This window comes from Excalfactoria chinensis, chromosome 15 (assembly GCF_039878825.1).
Source record: "Excalfactoria chinensis isolate bCotChi1 chromosome 15, bCotChi1.hap2, whole genome shotgun sequence".
Taxonomy (NCBI): domain Eukaryota; kingdom Metazoa; phylum Chordata; class Aves; order Galliformes; family Phasianidae; genus Excalfactoria; species Excalfactoria chinensis.
In genome coordinates, this window is record NC_092839.1 from 9,518,295 (window position 1) to 9,545,090 (window position 26,796).

The 26,796-nt window shown below is 49.0% G+C and overlaps 1 protein-coding gene across 1 annotated transcript; it reads right to left on the bottom strand.

Moving 5' to 3' along the window:
* Positions 1–315: 315 nt before the first annotated feature.
* Positions 316–22,413, bottom strand: CSNK2A1 (casein kinase 2 alpha 1). Its single transcript, XM_072350277.1, has 13 exons — positions 22,280–22,413; positions 9,751–9,961; positions 8,705–8,816; positions 7,802–7,903; positions 7,356–7,406; positions 6,698–6,757; positions 6,148–6,231; positions 5,643–5,753; positions 5,073–5,174; positions 4,388–4,488; positions 3,591–3,739; positions 2,161–2,247; positions 316–1,690 (listed from the first exon to the last, which is right to left on the bottom strand). Exons 2-13 carry the CDS (start codon positions 9,849–9,851, stop codon positions 1,575–1,577), a joined length of 1,176 nt encoding a protein of 391 aa, XP_072206378.1. The 5' UTR covers positions 9,852–9,961; positions 22,280–22,413; the 3' UTR covers positions 316–1,574.
* Positions 22,414–26,796: the final 4,383 nt, after the last annotated feature.

Sequence of the window (26,796 nt, forward strand, 5' to 3'; positions counted from 1 at the left end):
TCACGGCGCCACAACGCGCAGGCGCGGCCGCGTGGCGGTGGCGTGTGGGCGGGGCGAGCGAGCGCATGCGCGGACGAGGCCGGGAAGCACGTGTGAAGCTGCGGGCCCGGCCCCGATCCCGCAGGGCTTTGGGGTCACGGCCGGCAACGCAGCGAGACACACGGCAACGGGCCGCAAAGCCCCGCAGCCTCCTGCCCACAATCCGAAGGCGAGCGGTGGGAGAGCGCCCAGACACGGCACTGCATGTGTGTGTGTGTATGAGTGTATATGTAACACCGCCCCTGAGCCCCCTACACAGGGAACTTAAATCTAACCTCGATAAATAAAACCAAATGTTTATTTACACCAAAGAATTCCAACACTGGATCTTTCACATATGAAGGACAAAGTATATATACACAGCAAGGGGTAGCAGGGCTGTTAACAGGGGGTTTATCTTTGTTTCTTCCTTGTTGTCAATGATAATATTTGTCCACAATGACTGATCTACCTTCTGGCTTTAGGGCTGCTCGGCTCCTTCCTCTCAGTGCGTATTTACAAGACTGTGAGGTAACTGGTGTTCTCACCACATGGCACGTGAGGGAGGGGACGGTGGGTGAAGATGTTCTTATCTGACTTGGCGCACTCTGATTTTTGTTGATCCAGCTTTTAAAGTTGCCACCAGCTCGAAACCCAGATCAACGATTTCAAACCAAGAGACCCAAGAACAAACTAATCGCGGAGATCCAAGCCAAGCAATGGCAGGAAGCCTCTCTCTCTCTCTCTCTCTCTCTCTCTCTCCCCTCCTCGTGAGGAAGGTGCTGATCAGAGGACGGCTGGAAAGCAGCACCTTGAACAGGAGGCGGTGAGGGCTTCAATTGGATCGGTCACTTTAAAGACTAAAGTTACATGCAAAGGGGGTGAGTTGGCATTTTGGTTGGCTCCTAAGGAGAGATGATGATCAAAACGGGGTTTTAGATGTTACCTGCACTTCTTTTAAGTTTATACCACCTCTCCGTACTGGAATTGTCTCCTCATTGTACTGAACCATCTGCAGGCTGGTGGGGTTAAAGTGAGTGAGTGGGTACTTAAAGAATCCCCCTCCCCTGCCTCATGAAGACTTGGTTTGGTAGCCTCTGGAGAACAGCACGATCCCCCCAGGGTGGATGATGCTTGTGGAGGAATAATGGTGGAAACATGAAGAGATTTCCAGCAGGATGCAATAGTTTGGAAATGCTGTTGATTCATCTTTGCTCTTAAATGAAGAGTACTTTCTCTTTTGGGGTAGGGGGGGGTGGGGGGGGGTGGGGAGGGGAGGGAAACTGTCCAAGAAATCTTCCATCTGTAGGTATTTTCAGGGAATCCCCTGAGTTACGAAAAGTTCAAGTAAAAAAAGAAAAAATCAGCCTATAATAATTTTGTATATAATGACTGAACTACTATAAATCCACAAGCAACAGTTCAGACACGGTGCCTCCAAAGCGTTCATCCCCTCCCTTCCCCTGCCAGGCACGAGCTGCGTCCTGAGGAGAGGCGGAGGGGGAAACCTCTTCCCCACCTGACTCAGCTCAGGCAGCAGGAGACAGAACCCATCACTACTGCTGAGCGCCTGCAGCAGCTGGAACGGGCATCCCCAGGGTGGTGGTGGCAGAAATGACGGGTGAGCCTGCGAGAGGTCCAAGGGGTGAAGGTGTTGGCACTGAAGAAATCCCTGAAACAAGAGACAGGTAAAGCAAGAATTAGAGTGAAACAGGTGCACTGATATCCAGGCCAGCTCTGCTGCTTCTTAAAAGGACGAATCATCCTCGCAGGTCACTTTGTTACATTTTCAGAGCTACCAAAATAAGCCGACAGGAAAGATTTCTAACTGCTCTCGGCAGCCTCTGAGAAAAAGCTCAGTTTATGTACGTTGAAGTGTCACCAAAGGGCAGATGTGGCAGTGTCGCCGTCCTTCCAACTGCTGCCAGATATTCCACCTGCAAAGCACCTCATAAAACAACAAGACCAGAAAAGCAGGTCAGGCTGCAGCGGGGCCTCTTGTCCCTCTCTCCCACCCACGTCTCATCGCCTTCATCATCAGTTCCAGGACATGCCCTCATGCCCCACCTGCAGGACTCGCCCTCCCACAGACACTCACAGGAACACTTTACAACATCAAGGAGAGTCAATGGCAGAACTGACCTGACATCATACTTGCACTGCTGACAGGAGTGCTGCCACCCGGCATGTTGGACGAGCCCATCCGAGCCTGGTCTTTCACAATGGGATCTAGGAAGAGCACACTACCCTTAGGCGCCGTGTTGTCAGACAGCAGCTGAAGCGCACTGCCTGCCTGTGACCTCAGTGCACTGCCTGCCTGTGACCTCAGTGCACAGCCAGTGCTGGCAAGCTGCCTGCGTCAGAAATAATATCAACCATCACCTACTGGAACACAGAAGTTTCCATCAGTGCCCCTGGAGAGCAGCCAAGAGGGTACAAAGGTAACGGAACTAAGAAATCCAGGAGTTGAAGACAAGACGCCCAGATTACGTGGAGATCAGCAGGATTGCTCAGTGCTAACAGCTGGTATTATGGCAGAGTTATTTCCTTTCTATGTCAGATGATTTCATAAAACTAAACCCAGTGAATGAATGCAGTGAACAGAAACGTCATCGCTGGTGATAACAAAGAGTGTCTCCAACCACACGTGGGATGGGAACTCTTAACAAGGTCCGAGCAATAACTGCTGCCTTCCATAAGATGTCTCCAATTTGCTCACTGCTTTCAGCTGCAGGTAAAAAAACCCACTGCCATCAGAACTGTGACATCCCCTTCCTGCTTTCCCAAGCCTTCTGCAGCAGACAAAGGAACTCCAAAGCTTGCCTTCCCTCATGATGCCTTCAGTGCAACCTTTACCTCCATCCAGACACAGATTGATCTTGCTGTTCCCCAATTCCCTCTTTCATGGCTTTCAGCTTTGCTAACGCTCATGTCTGCAAAACGTTGCAGCTGAACATTGGCCACAAGCATAATACTGTTGTTTGTTGGTTATACAAGTCAGCTCAGCACCTGAGCAAATATATTTGCGTTGTCGTACAGCTGTTCTCACAACCCTCAGTATGGAGGTTTCTGAGAAAGCTGCAAGCATTTAAACATTAATTTGCCATGTTTACCAATGCCAGTTTCATTTTTTTCCATGAAAATAAAACAAGGCCTCAATACACCACTGGCTATGGCACATATTTAGCAACAAAATGATTTCAAAGGGCCTGTTTGTCAGCAAACCAGAGTTACCTGGTTTTATCAAACACAGGAATCCTCATGCCCAGGAAGCTGCTGAAATTAGCACAGGTTAAACAGCAAAGATTTTTTCATGCAGTGCTGCTGATTCACTGCCCTGACACAGACACACAACGCTGCTTCCTCAGCTGCTGCAGATGGCAACGGCCTACTTATCCACCTCAGAGACAAGCAGCCTCAGCTCCAGCACAACTATTTGCAGAGAACTGGCTCCTGAACGTTGCAGTTCCTATCTCCATCTGTACAACCTACTCAGATGGAGATTTCCCAGAGGAAAGACTGCAGAGGAAGAACTGCGTGAACAGCAGGCGGTCGTAAGATCTGCTACTTACAGAAGTAGGGGTGTTCCATGGCTTCTCTTGCTGTGAGGCGTGACTGGTGATCATATCGCAACAGCTTGTCTAAGAAATCCAGAGCTTCAGGACTCACCAGATGTTGGTTCTCGCTATGAACAAAGCGCTCCCATCGCTTGCGGGAGTGTCTGCAGAAAACAAGACGCTGAAATGAGGCGAGGCAGAGCACACAGGAGCCAGACTTCCTCTTGTTTTTAAAGGTAAGACTGCAACAGATGCCCATCTCGAAGGCAGGTCACTGCTTGTTGCAGCAGTGAGGGGGCTGAGCAGAACTGGAGCACGGCACAGCAGTACACCGTGCCACCACACGGCGGCACAGCTGCCATGGCGCATGACAGCACAAGGTTAGAATGAATGTATAGGCCTAAAGCCTCAAGTTCTGCTCTTCCGTTACACTCTGAACATCGTCTCCTTGCAGCTCTAGTACATGTCACATGTGAAATAACTATGAGGAAAATAATATGTGAACGCCACCAGAAGCAATTCATTTCCTATGTGACAGTCTTGAGAACCATAGGTGCTCTTTTTTCTGCATTACCGGAAGGAGTGTTGGCCCTTCACGCTTTATGCTCTGGCAGTTCAATTATTAACCTAGATGACATTTAAAACTCTTTCCTCAAAATCATCTGCATATAAAGGTGTATGGGAAGTACAAGCAAAGGGGAGTCAAAAGCTCAAAGTAACAGTTCTCCCTAAAGCAAAAGTCTTTGTTTACGACAAGCTCTGACTCTCCCAAGAGCTCATGAACTTCTGAACTACTCCACAGCTTGGCTCACCTGCCCAAGATGTCATTGAAACGTGGATCCAGTTCAATGTTGTATTTGTCAATGTAGTCATACAGATCTTCCGTTCCCAGCACCTTGGCTATCCTCACCAGCTAGGAACAGAAAAATAAGTCACTGCTGTGAGGGAATAATAACGTCATAGTCAGCATAAAGATAGTGCAGCATATTGCCCTGAGAGCTTGAATGAAGTCTCAGCCAGCAGACATGGGGTGATCTCACAGCTCCAACTGCCCCACATGTAATTGTGGGCACCAGAAATGTGCTCCCACTCAGTCAGGGCTTTGCCTCCAGGCTACTTTGAATTACAGCTGCGTGCCCTAACATAACTAACACTAAGAAAATGGATAGGGAAGGGGCTTTCCACATAATATAACCTCAGGAATAGTGGATCTGTATCCCAGAACACACCAGCCTTAAGAAAAGCAAGGTTGTAACTTTTACCAGATACACACCAAGGAGCTCAAAAATACAAAGTATTACAACACTTTTTCTATTTACTGTATTACATCACCTTGCATGGTTTAAAAAAAAAAAAAGAGGAAAGGAACATGGCTTCAAACAGCACAGAAGCCATTAAAGAGATGCTTAAATTCTTCTTTGGATCCCTTGACAGAAGTGTAAGCAGAAAATCTTCATTGTGAGAAGAGAACAGAGATCGTACATGACCAGCTCTCACCTGATCATAGTTGTCATGGCCATGGAAAAATGGCTCCTTTCGGAATATCATACTAGCCAACATGCAACCCAAGCTCCACATATCCAGACTGTAATCATACATCTGTACAAAACCAGAAGGACAATTCAATTTCTACAGAATTCAGCAGAAAGGACTCCCGAAACTCACAGGTTCCCCCTCCCTCCAGAAATACAAACATGGCCAAATTACACCAGGAACAAACATGTTAATGCAGCTTCATCATCAGACCACTGTTCGGCTCACAGTATGAGCAGTCCACACAGTGTTAGCTACCCTCACAAGAACTTTGCTTCATTTCTGTTCCTTACTGCACAACCAAGCTTGATTAAAGAAAATCAATGTTTGTATTCCAACATCCATGATGAGAGGTCAGCTCTTCGAGTCCTCATGACTCACTGCTTTAACTCAGTGGCTTTACAACCATTGCTTTCTGTGTGTATTTGAGAACAGACCACCTTCAGTGTCTTAATACTTGAAGTTCTGGTTCGCTACCTGGAAACGTCAAGGTTTCCTGCATACACGACAGTGATAAATCCTGGTAATTCTTACCTGATAATCTACAAGGAGTTCAGGTCCTTTGAAATATCTGGAAGCCACTCTGACATTGTACTCCTGGCCAGGGTGATAGAACTCAGCCAAACCCCAATCTATTAGTCTAAGCTAGAAATGGTAGAAAACAATGAAAAACATCAAGGGATGTGCCAGCTCTCCTCCACTTACTGAATCACGCTACGAGTTTACCTGAAAGCTTCACTTAACGAGCTTTCTCTTTTCAGTTAATTTGAAATTGATCAGATATGTTTAGATATTCTCCACACACCGAGACCATCAACCACTCTAAATCAAATATCTCCTTACCAACCCAAGCACAACACGTAACCCATAAAATCTTAAGCGGCTCGCAAGACTTCAAGATTCTCCATGTGATGGAAACACAGTTCCACCCTATATACCCCCCTAAAAGATGTCTGCTAATACCTTTACATGGGAATACCAAAAAACGAATCCCTGTTTTGCCAAGAGAAAAGTAGGACCCTTCCCTGCCCTGCAGTACCTTTCTGTGCTCATGATCGATCATGACGTTGTGAGGTTTGACATCTCTGTGCATGATTCCCATGCTATGGCAGTAATCTAGAGCCTGTAAGTGACAAAGAAGCAGATTTAGAGTTGTAAAAACCTTTTAAGTTCAGTCACGTTCAAAAGTATTTTTGCATATACTAATGTTAACTAGGCAGTATGACTTGACTGCTCAAAGACACGTTCAGAACTACACTCACAGACCACAGCAAAGACATCTAGAGGCCCCTCTCAAAGGGAAGTCCCAGCAAAAGAAGTGTCTGGTTTTACCTCCTGCGTTTAATCCCAAAAGAAACAGATTTCTGGAGTTCTCAGTGTATCCAGATGAGGGCTTTGCTATCCTCAATAAGGGACTAAAAGTACTTGTGAAAACGTGGCTAAATAATTGGCACTGTACTGATTTGAGGTCTTTCAATTCTTTCATAGGCCTTCCCTTCCCCCATTAGCAACAAGATAACCACCCCTAAAGGACTGGATGAATACAAAGCTGAGAAACAAATCAACAAAACAAGAAAACACCAACTTACCTTCAAAATCTCATACATGTAGAATCGAATATCATAATCTGTTAATGTCTGGTATAATTGCTGTGGGAAACAAATACATCCCATCAGTGGTCAACACCAAAGAAAAATATCACAACTGCAGCATTTCAGAGCAACCCAGTTCTGTCCTCAGCTAGTGTGCTTCTCCAAAGCCATGGACATTTCCCAAGTTACTCCGACTCCACAGATACTCAGCCTGTTCCTCTCCTGCACAAATCACACACACAGCTTACATCCAGCTGTGCTCTGGGTCCTGTCAATAACTCCCTCAGCACTAGGCCTACCAACTGCATGATTTGTTATGCCTACAGCTGCAGACCGAGTCTAAAACAGGTTGAGGTGCTCCAAGCTCAAGTAAAGCATTCACAGGCATTGGTGGTCTACAAGGTAACAGATGAGTTTGTTCTTAAGGTTAGAATGCAACAGGAATCTGGATCTTCACCTTCTAACATCTGCAGCAAAATGGTACTAAGGAACTAAATACGAACTTCTACCCAAGTGTGCTCATCTTCAGAGATAGCTGGTATGTTGGAAGGAAATGACTAAATAACCTGCCTTCCCTCTGTGTACTAGTTTCTTCCTAGGACATGACAAGTAGCTTCTAAACTGAAAACATAGAAGGTCAGAACTCATACTGTACCTTAAAGTCTGTGTTGTTTACATGTTCAAAAACCAAAGCAGGGGTCCGAGACTGAAACAGAGAGAAAAGTGTTCAGCCTCATTGAGATGAACTGTTTGCATTACGATAATGCATTAAATCATCTCAGATCCTAAAATTCCTAAAAACCCCTCTGCTTCAGGCATAGCTGCAATTCCCCTCAGAGCCTGCAGCCCCCTGCAGTTCTGTCTGTAGAAGAAGTGAACACGTCTCAGTTCACTGCTGCTTCCTTACAGTGAGGGGCAGAAGTGACCTGTGGGGGGAAAGGCCTCTGAAAGAAGTTAATCAGATTAAGAGCTGATCTCATTAAGGGATTCAAAAGTGGGATTTAAGAGCAGAGGAAAACAAAAATGTCAGATCAGAGCTGAAGTGAAACACAAACTTTACCCACAAACCCAAGGTACTCTTTACATTCTGTCCATACTCACCACAGGATCTTTTACTATATCTGCAAGAGTGATTATATTGGGACCGCCTCGCAAGTTTTCTAAGATCTTGATTTCACGCTTGATTTTCTTCTTTTTAACAGGCTGAAGAATAAAACACCAAAGCATAAGACAAAGTGGCCCATAAAGAGAGGCAAATAGATACGACAGATGACAAAGGTACCCAACTGCAAGGTAGCAAAACACATCAGCACCTTTCCAAGTTAAGTTCCAACAACTACACTTCGTTGTTACATATGAGTTGTTCCAGTAAGAACTCACATCTCTGAACATGTTCCAACAGTCAAAAAATCTGTTAACTGACATGTGCTAAACATACAGTTATGAGAAGCCCATCAGCTTATCCAAAGGCTGCACTAATCAATGGTATTTCACCAGTCAAGGCTGTGGAACAACCAGCCTCCAGGAGACCTTAACTCAACCTGGAAGAACGTTACATCTGCAATGGAACATGCAAAGCAGAAATTAAAAAGGTTAGCAACCACTAAATTTTATGATTGGCTTTAAAGGACAACAATCCTGTGAGCTTATAGGCTTAATTCCACATAAAAGCATGACAGGGTTCTGGTAGTTAAAGGAGGTGAGAATTCTCTAGTCTGCTCTTGAAAACTTTTCTAGCCCCAAGTAAAAACATGTTCAGAAATGTGTTGCACATCAGGACTTCTTTAAGAGCAAGGTTAATTCCTTACAGGCAGAGATTTAACTTAATAACCAAGCATATGGTTTCTTATTAAGAGGTAGCCTATGTCACTGAAGAGAGACTCTAAAGCCAGACGTTATGGATTTCAGTTTTAGAACACAATACACTTTAGACCAAATGCTGCATTTTCTGGCTTCCCGATCACTTAAGGACCAATCTCATGTTTCCCCCAAACCCCTGCTCACCTTGAGAATTTTAACAACTACTTTTTCATTATTTGTAATGTTGATGGCTTCAAATACTTCACTGTATTTGCCTCGGCCTAATTTTCGAACTAGCTGGTAGTCATCTTGATTTCTGTGGAGATAAATAGGTAAAGAATTCCCAATAGCTCAGACATTCCCATCAGAATTTACAAGGTGCTCCTTAACACTGAATCATTGCCTCCCCCTTCTTCCAGACAAGGTGAATAAACAAACACCTTCAGTCTACTGAAGGCCATGATTACTAATTGAGAGAAGTAGGGAACTTCTCTTTGTCCAAGCACAATTCCACTCAGAAGCTGTTTCTTCTGCAGTAGCTAGGAAAACATCAGTAAAGCTATCAAGACCAAAAATTCAGTGCTAGCCCACTTAATAGCAGACCAGGCACAAGACACCACTTCTGCTCAGTACAGCATGCATTCCAAAAACCAGGAACTGCATCAAAGCTGAGGACAGGGCTGTCTGGGCCCTGCCCACAAAAGCAGGAGCACAGAGCCAAGAAGCCGCATCACTGCCATCTGATTCTTGGACAGTTCAGTCACGAGCTCAATTTAGACACCTCCTTCCTTCAAGAAGCAGCATAGATGTCTTTTGTAGTCACTTGCAGAGAGAAGAGCAACAGGTCACAAAGAGACATGTACCTATTTCAGTTTGCTGAGTCTCTTCACTCCTCCAATTCAGAACCATTTTTCCGGCCCAACTCCCAGTGCCATTTAGCCTGTTTCAGATAAAAGACTTTCTCCCTTCTGAAAGAACAAATCTCCTGACTATACATCAAAAGCTATTCAAACCAAAGCCTTAATGGAGACACTAAAAACGTTCTTGTGCTGAGAGGGATTTAAAAATTTGACAAGAGACCATTTCAGATACCCAACAGGCTATTGCAAAGAAAAGCTGAGATCCTAACTTACCATATACACCAACCATCTACCAAAGAGCATGAAAAGCCTAAGGCAGCACAGGTGTTGCAGTTCCCTTGTACCACTCTGCCAGGCCCTACATGGATCCTGCCCAGCCTGGACACTTACCCCCACTCAACCACATGCGACTCGTAGTCCCAGTACTCCCGGGGTCTGTGTGTGTTCACATCCGTGTAAACCCTGGCCCTGCTCGGCACGGGTCCCGACATATCAGACAGGTTGGCAGGTGGAAGTGATGAGAGATCTGAAACCAGAGGCTATCCAATCTCCAAAGTAGGACAGAGGAGAAAGGCCTCAGACAGGCCTCTGGTTCTTCCAACTAAAGAGAAAGAAAATAAACCAAAGGTTAAAATCTCAAGATACTGTAAAAAATATTTAAGTTAATAATTAAAAGCTGTTGAGAAGAAGCTGGAGTTCAGTCACAGACCTGGGATCATTTGTCAGGACCTGAAAACCATTTGTCTGCTTTCTGTCACACAAGACAGGACCATTTGCACCCGACAGCAAATCTAACACCCCATACACTCCTTGCAACTTCCAGCACCAAGTATCTAACTTATGGCAGAAAAGATAACTTTCTATAAGGGAAGAAAAATAGCATGCTCTCTATCAGCAGACAGGCTCCTCCCTTCAGCTCTGCAGCAAAAGCAACAGCCACCGACTGCAACCCTTCCCCACCCCAGGCGAGTTCATGCCAGTGCAGAACCAGAACCCTTCACTCACTGTGTGCTGCACATCCTGCCTCTCTTACAGAGCACTGACAAGCCGTGCTGCCAACAGCAGGCAGACTGACAAGGTCACCTGTACAACCTAAGTTAAGCACAGCCCCAAGTTTCAATTTCTAGAAACACAATCTTCATTTAAAGCAGAATTTCAGGACTGCAAGTCTTCAGTGGACCTCATCAGATGAGTTTTATCATCTCCGCTTCTTTGAAATGGGATTTTAATAAACCTCCTGTTGACCAGTTGAAGTAAATGTGCAGGAAGCTGCTGCTCATCAAACACATGCTCTAATTTCTGCATATTTAAGACAAAAGTAACCTACTCTAAGAACTACATTTATCATGCAAAACAGCTCTGTCTTCCAGCCTGCCATAAGACCTAGCAGTCACTACTGATTTCTCGCTCAGTGACTGATACAGGGGAGTTTCTCAAACCCCTGCAGAGGAATTTTGGCCGACAAGTGTGCTTCTTAGCACAAATGAGCTCCTCGGTGCACAGGCAAAACCTGTTTATGGAGCACATTGCTTCCTCAGGCCTGGTGAAAGGATGCAGATAACACCAAGGGGACCTCAATCAGCAGGACAGCCATCACATCACCTCCCAGCCCTAAGTCAGACTGTGCTTCCAATACTGTCAATACACACTCACTGCATGGGCTACAACACCCTGAAGTGTGGGATGAAAAGCAGCATCTACAGGTGATCCTACCAATATTACCCAATAGAATTAGAATGCACAAATGTTATGGTGGCATAAAAGCTTCAAGTCAATAAAGACTGCTCCTGTATAAAAACCACATTGTTGAGACTCTGGACCTCCTGGTATTTATAAATCCAGGCTATCTATTAACAGCACGCTGCTAAAGGCAATAAAGCATGCTTAAAGACTCATACAGAATGTTTATTCTTTTAAGTAGGCCAGCAGCAGGCAGAGGAAAGCTTCCCGTTCTGCCAAGCATTAAGTACTATGATTTTATACCGGACGTATTGTCCTGCCTCAATAAAAGCAGAGCCTTGCACCCCTCAAACCTTTCACCACGAGTGAAAGCTGACATACTTTTAAACATTTAAATACAAGAATGTCTTTGTCAGCTTTCAAAATAACTTTGGAGGAAGGAAGCTGTACCAGAGTCTGAAAGAGCATTGTTTGGAGTGCAGCATAAGGCAGAGACTGCACGGCTGCAGTCACAGAATGGCCCTCCGTGGGTAATGCTATAACCTAAATGAATGGGAATTATTTGCTATGCGATCCTATCCCTTCATACAACTACTACACTGGAGGAGGGAGTAATAGCACCATTAATCAGAAATTAATAAGACCTAGAAATCTGCTCAGAGCCGTTAGTTCAGGCTACCAGGATGCATCACGCCAGCAGAAAATTCCAGAAGTCAAATCCTGTTCTGCTGACAGTGTCCTGCCCACAGCTTTGATGTCTGCAGCTGGGAGCCCAGGGGCACAAATCCTCCTCCTGCACTATTTCCTACAGCTCCACCAGCAGCCGCCTGCTTTGGACACAGGAATGTCTGCAACATCTCTCCCTGGTGTGAGCTAAGCAAACCTTCTCTAATAGCACAGTCCGTGGTAACGTGGGTTATTTTTTGACCTGGTGACACACCAATGCTGTCGCAGGCAGCTCCAGGTAGGCAGGGGAGCAGCCATCCAACCCCCAAGCTGAGAAGGGACACAGCACTGTTCTGAAGTCTGCAAGAGGTGTGACTGACTTCTGGCAGCAAGGGGACAGTCACATCCAGGTAACAGCATGAAGTATAACTGAAAAAAAAAAGCCTACCTATTCCTGGGCAAAATGTTTGTTCCTCTACCAAAACACAGGCTTCAATAGATTAGACAGCAATCATCTCAGACCTCAAACCATTTCTGTGGCGTGACTCAGCTGCTCAGAAAGTCGATGTGTATTCCGAACCTTCATCAGCAGAACACACAAGTTCACTCCAATGCTCTCAGCACTGTGCAGTTAATGTAATTTCCACGTTTCATCGCTGTGTTTTTGTCTCTATCTCCTCGTGCCTCCAGCAGGTTTTCCACTTGCTTTCTGGTCTGCTCAGCACTGCTTGTGTGGGACCTACACGTAGAATCAGTATCTGGAGTTGGAAGGGTCCTACAAGGACCAAGTCCAACTCCAGTCTCCACACAGGCAACCTCGTGTCTGAGATGACTGAGCAATTCTAATTTTGAAGTCCAATCCATATCATCACAGAACATGACTGTTCCACACCAGCCAGCAAGATCACTTTTGCAGCAGGCAAAGAAAAAAAATATTAAGAAACCAATCTTGTTATCTAAAGATAGATCAGTTTTCACTGTAGATATCCCCCTTGTCATGCAGCTGTAAGCCTAGCACAAGCTCTGTTGTAAGACTGCTCAGAGAAGGTTTTCTCAGGAAATCAACTGTAGCTTCTAAGAATGACACACAGAGTGCCTAATTATGAAGGTAGGTATTACCATCGACTGCTTTTTAAGTGGAAAGGAGAGAATCTGTGCAGATCATTTGGTTTTACATCAAACAAAATTACTTATATACACAAACTTACCTCACCTGCAAGCTTCTCACTCCCCCTACTCAAACTAAGGAATACGGATATATTTTGCATTCAGCATCCCTGTGGAGGGATAATCTTGCAGTGAATCCAAATTCTTCAACAGAGGGGACAAAGAGGGATAAATAACTGTCACTCAGTTCTAAGGCAGAAAATGCACAGTACAAGTAGCAATTACAGCTAGATGAGTGTCCTGAGCTTATTAAAGAGGTTAGACTCTATTACTGCGGTCAGAATCCAAACAGAATTCAGGCAAATACATTCCCTTCAGAAGCAGCAAAGAACCTGCACCAAAAACAGACCAAGTCCTCCATCCACAGAACCAAACCCATGGTGTTGTGGCAGTTCCTATACCAGAGTGCAATGAGTGCAAAGTAGTACCTGCTGCACCTAAACAGAAGCTCTGCTGTCATCAGTCCTCTGCTAGCAGACAGGAACCTGGTGCAAAGTGCCACCAGCTGGCTGACTGTGAGCTGGAGCTAACTTTACTGCCTCCATATGACACTGAAACATTTGGGGCAATAGGGCAAGCAAAGCAAAAGCATTCAAGGACTCATGAAAACAAAACACACCTCTGAAAAAAACCTGTTATGTCTCTGCTAAAGCTGAAGCGCGTAGCTAAGAAACAGAAGCACGAGTCTGTTGGCAATACAGCAGGAACACAAAGCCTACAGTTCCTGCCTGGCACTGGCTGTTCAGCTCTCTGCCTTGGCAGTGCAAGGACACAGAGCAGCTATTCTGCCCCAGCTGTGCTGCTCCACCGCCTGCAGCAATCCCCTTGGGCAGATGTTACATGGTGGTAAACCTAAACAGGTCCAGCAGTTGGTTTTTGCACACAGGCCTGCCCTTAACTATGGTCTGTCGGTATTAGTAAGCCAGCAATCAGCTCACCCAGCACCACAGGGCTCTGCTTATCCTGCATGCAGAAGAACAGTGAGAACAGGATCAAACTCCACACTGCTGATAAGTACTCCATAGGAGTGCCTGAGAGTCAAAGTCAGCTGTGCTGCCACCATAAAGGAACGTCACTGCCAGCTCTACTAATTAAGAGAGACCTCTTATTCAGAGCTTGGATTTCTCTAACAGCAGCTTGCTGAGCTACCTTTTGTGCCTGAAGTTCAGCAGAACAGCCAAAAGATTCTCAATGTTTACCTTGAATTTGATTATTTTTTTTTAACTTTTTAATTCTTCAATGTAAATCACTGCTAAAAAACTCCCCTCCCTTTTAAGAAGGGAAGCTGGCATCTAGGCAGTGTTACTGTAATCCCTATGGCAACCCCTGTCCCTGTGGAAAACTTCATTTCTCATGTAGTATCCTCCCCTAGAGCACCAGTGCACAACTAGTATACACATTTCCTTTGCCTACCATCCTCCCAACTGCATCCCTCTGAGCAATGACACCAAAACACAGGTAAGGAATTATACAGATGAACAGAAACACACCTACCTAACCTCTAGTAAAACACATTTTCTTTTTTCAAGTCAGAAATAACCAAGGTACTGTTTTTTTTTACCCCTCCTCCTTTTAAAGGCAATGCTTTTAACATGGAGTGCCTCCCAAGTACACAGCTACCAGAACCTGAAACCTCGAAATCTGCAGCAGTATGACGCAATGCACACAGAGACTCCCAGCGAGCTGGAAGCCAAGAGCTTCCCAGAAGACTGTTGTCCTGGGGAACTCCAAGTACTACCCAAGTGATGACCTTTGTGGAGAAGGCTTGGAGTATAAATAAGGCACCCACAGACAGAAGCATCACTTGACACTGGTCTGCCTGCAGGCTACCGCTCGCAGCATAGCCAGCTCTGGTTGTCCCAGCAAGCAGCACACTGCTGGCTGGTTTGGTGTCACCCAGATCCGATCAGAGAGAACTCGGTCACCTCTGTTCAATATCATCAAGTCAGTGCATGTGACTCAGATGAACTCAGGTGGAGTCAACAGAGAGCATTCTATCAAAGGGGTAAGAAGTCCTGAGCTGCCCCACACCAAACCCAAAGAGACAAGAAAATATTTCTATCACTTGGCTTATTGCAGACAGACCGGGCCAGACCACCTCGTCCTGTCACTAAGTATAAAGCTGGATGCTCAGAATGGCCATAAGGGTCTGCAGACTTTCCTCTCACTTCTGCTTTCCCCACGTAAGCTCATTATAAGCTGCAATTGCGACTAAGTAAAGCTGTCAACAGGCTAAGACGGACAACAGCCTGGGGAAAAAAAGCCCTCAACCAGTCAAGGACACTATTACTGTAAGCAGCCTGGAAACAGAGGTTATACTGCTCCTTTATTCCTGGTTACCAGAGAGACATTACCTTTCAGAGAAAATGGCTTAAACCCAACTTCTGAAATGCTAAGTATAGAATGTGCTTTGTTAGTGGGAGGAAACATTCCAATTATTAGATAAAATTGGTTATAATCTCCTTCACATAGCCTATCTACCCTTTGCCTGTGAAGCCTCCCAGGAAGGAGCACTCACTTCCTCAGTGTTTGGAGAACATCTAGTACTGGGTAGATGCTACTGAAATGAAAAGACCAGGATATACTTCAACACTATAATACAACCTACTGACAGCCAACATTACTCAAATCCCAGTTTAAGAAGAAACAATGGTAACCAACTTGATAAAAAACATATGTTCTATCTCACGACAGAAATCTGATGTCTGTATCTTCACAATACTGGAACTGCAGCAATGCAAGGATGGAACAGATGACCTCCAGAAGTCCCTTGCAGCCTATATTTCTCTGATTTCATAGCTGAAATAGAAATGAGCCTGGATTAACAGAACCGACATTTCACATCCTTTCCTGAAACCCATTTACCTACTAAAGGGACAATATCGACTGAGCAGCAGATTTTTAACACCTAATTGAGTTGAAAGAAAGCTTCAGTTTGAAACCAAAAACTTTTCTCTTGATATTTTTTTGGAACAGGGCAGCCTGCTCTTACCACATGTTTCCAACAAAATTATTTTCCAGATTTCTTTTAAATAGCTGCTTGCGTCCGGCTCCGGAGAAATAATAAACCTAACATCATTTTAATCACAATAGGAATAGTTGTGATTTAATTCAAGGTAGGACATGACCAGCCATTAGAGAAAAGAAAGGACAGGCTAAGAAACATCTTGGAGCAATTCTGTGCTAGCGATGTTCTAACACTGAGACCGGCTCTTCCTTTACCCATGTTACTGATCCCTCCCCTGAATTCCTTGCAGCTTCTGCCAACAACGAAGTAATCCCTTGTAATGTGGGTCTCAATCAAATGGAAGTCATAGGACCAATCACTGCAACTGTTTCACTGCGACTCCACAGTGCTGGGCACGCCTCAGCTCTCCTGCTTTACAAACAGCACAAGCAGCATCCCACGTCTGATAGGCCCCAGGGCGCTCCAGCAGCTCCATCACCGTTAGCCTTCACTGTTGTTCAGAGCCGTAGCAACAGAACTTTAGCAGAGCTTACGCAGATCACCTACAGGTTTCCAGAATCTCAGCCTAGTTGGATAAGCATCCTTTGCAAAACTCCTGCGTTGGCAACTGCACATATACCTGGGCCAAACGAGCTGGGATGTTCTCCAGCAGCAGGAGGCTGCCAATGACTGGAACGTTCCTCACCGCACCTCCTGAGGGATTCCATACAGAACAGCCAGTCAACCTCACAAGTTCTTCTCTTCCCACCCATCCCATCAAATCACGGCCTCATATCTGAAGAGCTGAGCTAGTTCACAGCACAAAGAGCAAAGGGAAAGCTTTTCCCAACACAAACCCACCATTCGGAATGAGCTGCAGCAGTCAGCAATGCGGGTGAGATTTCTGGGCCCTTACAGCAGAGCATGAAGGGCGGCAGCTCCTCCTGCTATGGCTCCCAACTCCCTCAAACAGGGCGGGTATTGTTATTGCCACCACTTCACATTCACGACACAATCAAATAAAAATGGCCACATGCCTAACTCAGAACAGACAGCAAAAAAACAACAGCTCCAAGTGTAGCCACAAACAGCCAAACCCGTGCACACTGCAAACCAGAAAGTGGTGACAATCCTCTGCCGCCAGCAGCTCTTGACACTTGGGTAGGCTGAAGAAGAGGAGTTCTCCTTCACCATCAGGACAGCCGAGGCTGTGTGCTACCTGGGCCACGTGACAGGCTGTAACACAGAATATAGCATTTATTTTGTTTTTATTTTGAGCATCTCAAAGCAATTGCTTGCAAGGACTTCAACACAGAGTGAAGTGATTCTATCTCTTCTAGGTGAGTTCCTGTAAACTGAAGCTCCTACTGCTGGAGCTTTGGGCAGTATTTTCCTATAAGTCAATGAGCAAAGTTACCACTTCTGAGGTCTTGGCAAAACCAGGGACTTTTCCTGAAAGCTCAGAAAGGGAATGTTTCAGCATCACCACAGGCTCTTCCCAGCTGACATCAGGTCAACTGGCAGCACCCTCCGGAAAGTTCTTCCTTTGTAATTGCCACTAAGTGACACAGTTGTTTTCCACATTAATTAGTATGCAGAGTACTGACAGTGCCATGGCTCAGCTGATTTGACTCCTGCAGTTCATATGTGGCATGATTTAGCTAGAACTCGGCAACTAAACGGAACCTGCTGTCTGTAAAAGTGATTTGTTTTTCATCAGTCTGGTCAGGTGAGTCCTAGAGGCAGGGAAAGTTACCAAAGCCAGAGGGTTAAACCTGTTTGTATGACATGCAACCATTTCTTCGGGAAGTCTCTGTGATCAGCTGCTCCCATCAAGCAGGCAGTGCACCACAGGCCATCTTTGCAGCTCAGTTGGCATCCAAAGGGCTGGGGAAGGGACGCTCAAAGCAGCTCCATCTGAAATAGTCCCAACATTGTTCTGCAGAAATTCGATGCTGTTAGCATGAGACATACCTAGCTACAATCACTCAGAGAATCAAAGGGAAACAAAATCACTTCTTAAACTCCAGAAATCATTCTCTATCATGTACTGGCTACTCTAACACAACACATGCTCAGTTTATGCAGCTACAACCAGACACAGCAGCTCTCCTAGATATGGCAGGTGATGTCAACACACAGACTGAGAAGCATGCCATTAAAACTTTGTATTTTGCACCAGTGCTTTGGAGATTAACCGGCACCTCATGGGCACAGCATTCACCACCCTGTGTAACCCAGCAGGGATATGAGTGCTGAATCTACCTTTGCCACAATAACCAAACCACGGTGCTGGCAGCCCACGTAGGGCCAAGCCTGTTCATCTCCCAGCATTGCTCTTCACCCCTTGCAATGGCCCAGTAAGGCCACTGGGCAGCATTAAGTCGTGGTTTAGGAAAAGGATGAGTTGTTGTGTCTTATTAGATGCACCCATACATTCTGGAATGCCAGAACTTCTAGCTTTTAATTTGCAACTTAGTTGAAGTTAAGCAAAAAGACCTCCTCTTCCTTCTAGAATATCATCAGTGCTGTAGAATCTGCAGAAGGTAAGGCTGAAATTTAACAGCACACCAGCAACAACTAGAGAAATCTGCAACAAAACTTGGAAGGAGCAGTGCAGAAGCTCTCACTTTTCTACACTAGAAATTAATTTGTTGTGTGCATCCATGCTGATCCATTTTCAGAACACTAAAAATAAAGACACAGTGATGGCTCCTGTGTGCAGGGCTGTGCTCGCTGCACAACCGCCTCCTCCAAGACAAGGAGCCCATGGGAGTGGTTCTGTATATCACCCTGGACATGCAGGAGGACTTCTGGAGGTACTTCACCACGTACTGTGACCTCTCCCACCCAGCCATTAGATCGAGTAGCTGGGTGGCCTGCCTCAGAAAACGGTCATATTTCATAAAAATCTATTAATCAATCACAATAAGGTCACAATGGACACTCAAACAGAAATAATTTCTGTGGATAATTAAAATGATTGAAATTAGAACCTTCCAAATACAAGTCTGGGCTAGAGCTGGCTCGGGTTCACAACGAACTCCAAGGTCTCTCCCCCGCTCTTCAGTCTCATAAACAGCAGCAAGAAGTGCACAGTGAAATGATCTGTTGGAATGAAGCTGCCCAGAACAAGCTGGTCAAAGCAGCAGGTACAACTTGCGTCAGGCTCACTTCACTGCTCCTCCATTGCTGAGGTCAGACCAACAAGAGATATCCTTGAACTGCTGATCCTATAAGAACATCAACAATCCCATTTCTGATTATCCTTTCCTATTGACAGACAGGTTGGGCACCTCAATGGCAAATTCAGATGGAGTCTGAGAAACAGGCTGTAAAACACACTGCTTTCATCACCAGAACTAATGCCAGCTCACACAGCTGCAGTCTCCTTTTCAAAGCGGGTTTTCTAGATCCAAAGGAGAACATCTTTCCTCTAATCAGTTTCCAGCCAGGGAAGTCAGCTCTTAGAAGCCCCTGGAAGGAGATATCCAAGCTCAGATAAATTATCCAAGACATCTTCCAATCAAAAGTAGGTAACAGCTGCAGTGGAATTAAGACCCATCTGATCTTAAATCCTGGGGTGTTTATTCTCTTAAGACCCTCAAAGGACAAGAAAACCCAAGATGGCATCAACCTTACCTCAGTTCACAAACCAGACACCTCAACACCTGCAATTCAAAACTGATAAGCCATGGAGGTGACAGCTCTGGCAACCCAGAAATAAAACCCTGCCCCTTCAAAAATGTGACATGAAATTTATCACACCAGCACAACGTCACCCATTTGCTTCTCCTGCCTTCCTTGCCATTAGAGGACATGAGGAAAGATAGTCCTTATTTCTGTAAGGAGAAAATGCAGAAAACACGTTTGAGTGGGAATGGTAAGGAGACTGACATTTCATACAGCTGGGAGAAGTTACCTCCCCATTCCTCTCACCATTTTAGAAACACAGCTTCTCCTCTACAACTCCACCACTCTACTACCATCTTTTGGTGTCTGACCTCCCACTATTCCCACCAGGAGCTGTTTTAAGCATTGAAAAACACCTGAAATCTCTTATACTGATTTTGTTGCACCTTTGCAAAGCTGTATTTTTTTCAGATTCTTCCCCAATAATCCCCACTCCCTTTGCTTGCCTTATTGCTTTCGCTTTGCATCACCTTTTCCTCCAACAAATGAATACCATGAACTGACACCTGAAAAGACTTCACTAAGTTTCATGAAACACTCCTCGATCCAGCCTCCTCCAAATGTGCTAGAACCTGCTGCCGAGTTCTACCAGCCCTCTTCCAAAGAACCATCATTTCCAACAGAACCCACTTTTCCTCAAGCCATGAATCCATACAGCCTGCCATATCCAGAACCTGCTCTGCATCAGCCACATCTATATATGTGCTTTCTTCTTCAGCATCACTCATCACACCCTTCCACACTCCTCAACCATGGCTTAACCCCAGCACAGTACATTACCTGCCTATCCAGTAATAGCTTCTACATCCTTCCAGGTCTTGGTAACAGCAAAGGACAGAACAATGTTGCCTCCCTCACTCAATGGTGCAGACCCCAACCCCATTTCAACTCCTCACAGGGGGGTACCCAACAAAGCAGGTTCAGCCATGCCACCTGCAGGACACTGAACTCTGTTGCTGCCCACACTGGGACCAGAAGGCAGCGAGGTTTCACCAATACCAAATAAATGACACAAGTAACACCATCAGGTAACAGAGAAAGAGCACAGAAATCTCTCCAAGAACAGGTTGTATGGATCACTGCCTACCACTGGAGATCCAGGGTGATCCAGGGTCTCTAGAGCAGTATCTGTATGATAAACCCTCCTCTGCCAAAAGGCACCCAATGTGGGGGACTTCCAGCTACCTATTCCATCTTTTTCTTGCTCTAAGTATAGACACAGTTTGTGCCTCCACAAAGGATATCTCACTGCTGATGTGCTTTACTTTACAGCATTGTGCTATAAGAACCAGCCCATTACCCTAGTTCTAGAGCTAATTAAGGAGCTGATCAAGCACTCTCTGCTTCACACTTTCCTCAGCTCCTGCGTATTGTCCTCTGAAACGCAGCCTCCCCACTCTGAGCAGCTTTGCCCTTTTCTCCAACACGAACATACAGAATGAGTGAGTTCACTGTTCCTACATATGCTGCAGCCAAATCCAAGCCACTAGACTCACCTCCAACACCTAAGCTGACTGGCAACACAGCATGAACACCGATTCTCTTCAAGACCAAATATTCTGAGCAACTATTAATGTTTTAATAAGGCAGCCTTCTTAGCAAAAACTACAACATTATCTGAAGGGAGCATTACTGTTTTCTCCAGATACCCAGAGAAGCCATCAAGGCCTCTACAAAAACACGGCACCAGCGACCTTCAGCAGATGCCAGCTTCCTAAGACCACACAACCAACTTCCCAGTGCACAACTACGCCAGCACAGCCTCCTCTGGTTCAAGATACCAGCACAATGCAAAAGCCTGCCCTGCAACACAGACTCAGGTCCCATAAACACAGCCTGCAAAAGGGACGTGAATACCCTTTATGAGCCTCAGCTTATATCAACCACTGCTGCCAGGAGAAAACATATCAGTGACTGAGTGTTTATCATCCAAACTTTATTGGTTGCACCCAAAGCCCTTAGTAAGAAAGAATAATCTAATAAATAGCACGCATAAGATTTCATAATCTTATCTGCCCTTTCATTTACAAAGCATATTTTACCAACAACAACGCAGCCTGTTGCCCCAAGGCGAACTGAACTAAATTACAGCAAGGGCAAGACTGACCGCTGCTGCTCCAGGAGGAGGCCCCGCTCTGCGGCCAGGGCTGCCCAGAGCCGAGCTCCTGTGCTGGGAGGAGCAGACGGGCAGCCGTCCTTGGCCCCTCGCATCCTCCCACTCACTTTAGCCAGGCAAAAGAATTAAAAACGGAGCATTTTAGGTAACGACCACCTAAACCGCCAAGGCCGGGGGGGGGGGTCGGGGGGGGGTGGAGGGGGATGGGAGGGCTGGTCTCCCACAGAGCCCTGCCCACTCCGCGCGGGAGGCGGCGGCGAAGGGGGGGGGGAGGGGGAGGGGGAAGCAAGGACCACGGGCCGGCCACAACCGGGCAGCCCCACACCGCCCCGGGCCCCGCGTTCCCCGGAGGCACGGAACCTCCCCGGGCGGCAGGGCCGGCCCTCCCTTGCCCCTCCCGCTTCGCCGGGCCGTACCCGCTCCCCCCCCGCCCTCGCTCCCCGAAGCGGCGCCCAGCCGAGCCGCCCCCCCCCCCACCCCGCGGCCCAGCTCTCCTCAGGGGCGATCCCAGCCCCTCGGCCCACACTGCGCCCGGAGCGGGGCGGGGAGCGCGAGGAGCCACGGCGGCGGCCTATCCCCCGCCGTCCCATCCTCTCTGCCCGTCGCAGAGCCCGGGGAGAGGCGCCGGAGCTGCCGGGGCCCGCCGGTACCTGCTGCGGCCGCCCGCTCACCGCCCGCCCGCCGGCCGCACACAGACAATATGGCGGAGGCACAAGGCTCGGCCGCCAGCCGCAGGGACCAGAGCGAGGCGCGCCGGAAGCGGAAACCCCACCACCCGCTGGCGCGCGACGTGCCGCGGAAAGGAGGGGAGGCGGGGAGATTTCTGCGCGTGCGCGAAGCCAGGCGGGGCGCCGCTAAGGGTTCTGGGGGCTGTAGTTCGTAACGGAGATAGGGAGACCGGGAGGGGTGAGGCCCGCGGCGGGGCGGCCGGGAGGCGCGGGCAGGGCCGGGGGATCCTCGCTCTGATCCCCGGCCGTCCCGCGAGGTGCGGCGGGGCCCGGCTGTCATCCCCGAGCGGCCTCGGTGGGGGGCGGCCTGGAGGCGGGCGGTCCTTCCGCGGGGCTGTGCTCGGGGCCCGCCGCCAGGTGGCAACTGCGGCCCAGCGCGGCCTAGCGAGAACCGGGAGCCGGACGGGGTCTGCGTGCTGCCACGGGGCCCTCCTTGCACACGGAGCCCTCCTTGCACACGGAGCCCTCCTTGCACACCGAGCCCTCCTTGCGCACGGAGCCCGTGTGGTGAGCGCGGCCCTATGGCGGCCCGGTGCTGTGTGGGAGCCCCGAGCCCTTCCAGCGCACACCGCGGCTTTGGCTGCACGTCGCTCAGCTCTGAGCAGCTTTGGCCATACGCTGCCATCCTGCAGCCCCGGTGCAGGCTGAGAGCGGGAGGAGGAAACGCATTGAGATCCATCCCATGTACTGCCCGCTCTGCAAGCACCCCACACCTCCACGCACCCGGGGCAGCAACGCACCCCAGCTCACATCACCCCATTGGAGACACGTGGCTTCATGCTGACCCCTGCCATGGGGGCCAAGCACTGCAGCCCCCTGTGAGCCACCCCACAGCTGAGAGCGGCTCTGAGTGAGCCGTGCCCGCAGCCCCCCGGCCCTGGGGAGCTCTGTGCTGCCTGCAGCCCACGTGCCTGCACCCCCGTGGCCTGGAGCTGCACTCTGCTCTCCCTGCGTGGGAGTCTCAGTGGCGGGAGGAGCTGCTGGCGGCTGCTTGCCCAAATCCCACAGCCCCCCAGCCCAGGTCACTCCCATTAGGTAAAGGAGCAGCTCGTCTTGGCGGTGGTATCTCCCTCTTGTGCTTTCCTTGTATTGTACGGGCCTGGGTCATCGAGGAAATCTTACAGGTCCTTCTGCTGCCGAGTGGTCACTGGGGAAGCCCGGCCCCCTTCCCCCCATTGTCAGCAGCCAGGCTGTATCCTCGCTCCGAGCCCCGGCCCCTAAAAATAGCTCTTTGTCAGGCGATTGTTCCGACACCTTCACGGCGGCATTGACGTGGGCTGGAGCAGGACAGAGATGGGGTAGGTGGAGGGGAAGGGCTGGAGGTCCCCCCTGGGACCGCTCTGAGTATTTGCCACTGATAACGGCTCCTGTTGGGGGAAATGGGCTCCAGGCACGCGGCTCCGTGCCGAAGGCCTCCCTACGTGCTGCTGCCTGCCCATCACCTCTCCCCCACCTGTCCCTGCTCCGTGTTCATCCTGGATGCCCAGGTGACCCTGCTGCATGTGGGATCAGAGCCCTCCTAGGTCTCTAGCTGGGATCCTGCAGCAAGGTGCTGGACCTGGTGTGAGGTCCAGCCTCACACCCCCAGACCATTACTGCAGGGTACCCCACATGTCCATTGCAACGTGATCGCTGCAGGCAGGAGTCTGTCCTGTTGGGGACTGAGGGGGAACAGAAGCCGGCCCAGATCCCACTATGTTTTGGCCGAGCTAACCAAGCCCTACAGAGCTGTCACTGTTGGTTAGGACAGAGTGTGCTTCGTGGTACTGCCAGGAGCTCCTGGCCCTTCACCCTGGAGCCAAGATGCCACACTGCTTGGAGGGGTCCCTCACACCAGGGGGGGACCCCACTCCCTTCTGCTTGTCCTCCTTTGCCCCCTGCTATCTCACTCCCTATCAGCTGGAGGTGGCCATGCCCCAGGGGACCTCCCCTGCCCAACCACGCCAGCTGCAGAAGCAGTGTTTTATTTCCCATGAGCTCGAGCAGGTCTGGATTAAAATAAACTGCTGGCCCAGATCCCTTTTCTGGTGTCACGGGAGATGCTGTGCTTGCTGTGAGCGCTGCCTACAGCCCCGCTGAGCCCTGACCCTCAGACCCTGTGTGACAGTGGGGGCTTGCCCAGCTCTGGAACCCCTCCACTTGCCCACTGCCACCATCCCTATGCCAAGCTGAACCCTCTGGGACTGTAGGGCAGGGCACAGGGCCAGCCCCACACTGATTACCCCCAGCGCTTTTTCCTTTTTCTCCCTTAATTTACTGAGTGCTAAATCCAAATATTACAACTTCCCCTCCATGCTGCTGGTTACGCAGGCGGCCCCCGGCCGGGCATTGTCTTATTGTTTGCAGAGGGAAGCTTCAGCGGGAGATTAACCTGGCGTTCACCCCGCACACAGCTTCACACCCTGTCCCTGCTGGGGGGACCTGCACCCCAGGGAGCTCACGGTGCATGGAGGGTCATTGGACTAGTGGTTCCACAGGGGCTGCTGCATGAGGGCAAGGGGATTGGCTGCAGGAGGCCCAGGGTGTTGGAGCAACACCTTTGGCTCCTTCCTTCCCCAGGGAGCTGGTAGGGTGCTGGGGTCTGCAGAGAGGCAGAGGCTGCCCAGCACCCAGTGTAGGGCACTGTGGTGTGTGCATCTCATCTAATCTCATCCCATCCCACCCCATCCCAGTTTATATTGTGCCCATCTGTTCCTGCTCCTTCCCTGCTGTTCTGTACCCACCAACAGCTTGGGGCCACTTCCCATTCGCCTTCCTGTCCCATGGGTGCTGAGTCTTGGGCTGAGGTTGGTACATCACACATGGGCAGTGGCTGCAGTAACTGCAACAGGGACATTTACCGTGGGCAAATGCCACTTAAGACACAGGAGCTTCACCTGGGCAGAGCCCAGGGAGCACCCACGGGTGCTGCCAAATTGCAGGGATGAGGAAAGCTGGACGCTGGGTGCTGGGCCTGAACCCAACTCTGCTTGCATGGCCACACACACGTGGGCATCAGAGGTGACTCAGTCCTGCTTCTCTATGCAAGCACCGCTCGCCCACTGTGGGCTCTGCAATGGCCCCGGTGTGAGCCCCAAGCTGAGACCCCATGGGCTGCAGCAGCTCTGTCCTGTCTGAGCCCCGCTGAGCTGTGGGTGCAGCCCCACTGCATTCCTACCCTGCTGGCCCAGCAAGGTTAAACTGCGGAGAGACTGAAATATTTGGGAGGGGAATGGAGAAGGGAAAAAAAAAAAAAAAAAGGTCTATAAAAAGAACGTTTAAAAACACAAGTTAGAGAAAAAAATACCAGGCGCGGAGTGCAGCTGCGGTTCTGGTTCCAGTTCCCAGGTGATGTCAGGCCTGGAGCGTCTCCAGCCCCGGCCCCTCGGAGACGGTCTTTGTGGGTTCAGCACTGAGTGTTTTTCCTTCCTGAGACTCGGGGACACCTTCCTGTCTCAGAGAAAGCAGCCAAAAGCCATTCCAAGGGTGTCCGCGCACAGGAAGGGGAGAGGATGGGAGGGGAGCTCGGGAGGCAGCGCGGCACGGCGCGGCACGGGGACGGCAGCATCCACGGGTGACCGGCCATGGTGGTCCTGTGGTGCACACCCTGAGGGATGCCTGGCTCCCAGCTCCTGTGCCTCTGAGTCAACATTTCCCCCTGGCAGCATTGGGAGGGTTTGGAATGCACTGAGACTTACAGGCTTGGCACTGGGACCCATAGGTTTTGGCACTGGGATGTGCTAGGGTGCACAGCACCTACACGGGGATTTGCTGGGACCCGTGACCCCAGAAGTGGGACATGCTGAGATCTGCAGCTAAAAACTGGGACCTGGTGAGATGGCCCCAGCATTAGGACACACTGGAGTGCACAGTTCCTGCATTGAGAGATACTGTGACACACTGGGACCCATGTTCCTGGCACTGGGACATGCTGGAACCCATGGTCTCAGCACTAGGATGTACTGGGATGCACAGCTCCTGCACTGGGGTACACTGGGACCAATAATCCCAGCAGTGGAATGTGAGGGGACACACTGGGACTCGTGCCTCTGGCACTGGGACATGCTATGTTGCCCAGGTCCTGCACTGTGACCCACTGGGACTCCATCCTCAGCGTGGGGATGTGGGGGATGCTGCAGGACTGTGTCCCATCACCAGGACCACCGGCACTGCTGGGGCTGGGGCTGCACAGGGGTTTCCCAGCGGCTTCAGGAGGACAGTCCCTTTCATCTACGGGTCAAGCTGTTTGCAGAGTGAAGCCCCCACCCCCAGCCCCTGCCCCCCGATAAACCCAAGGGCAGGGATTCTGTGTCTGGGGATGTTTGGAGAATCTCACGGCTGTTTATTGGGGTCTGGGACACATTAGACACGCTGAGAACAAACCTCTCCCACCCACCCCGGTCCCTGCCTGGGACTCGCTCTCACAGCTGCGCTGTGCTGTCAGCTCCATAAATCAAACC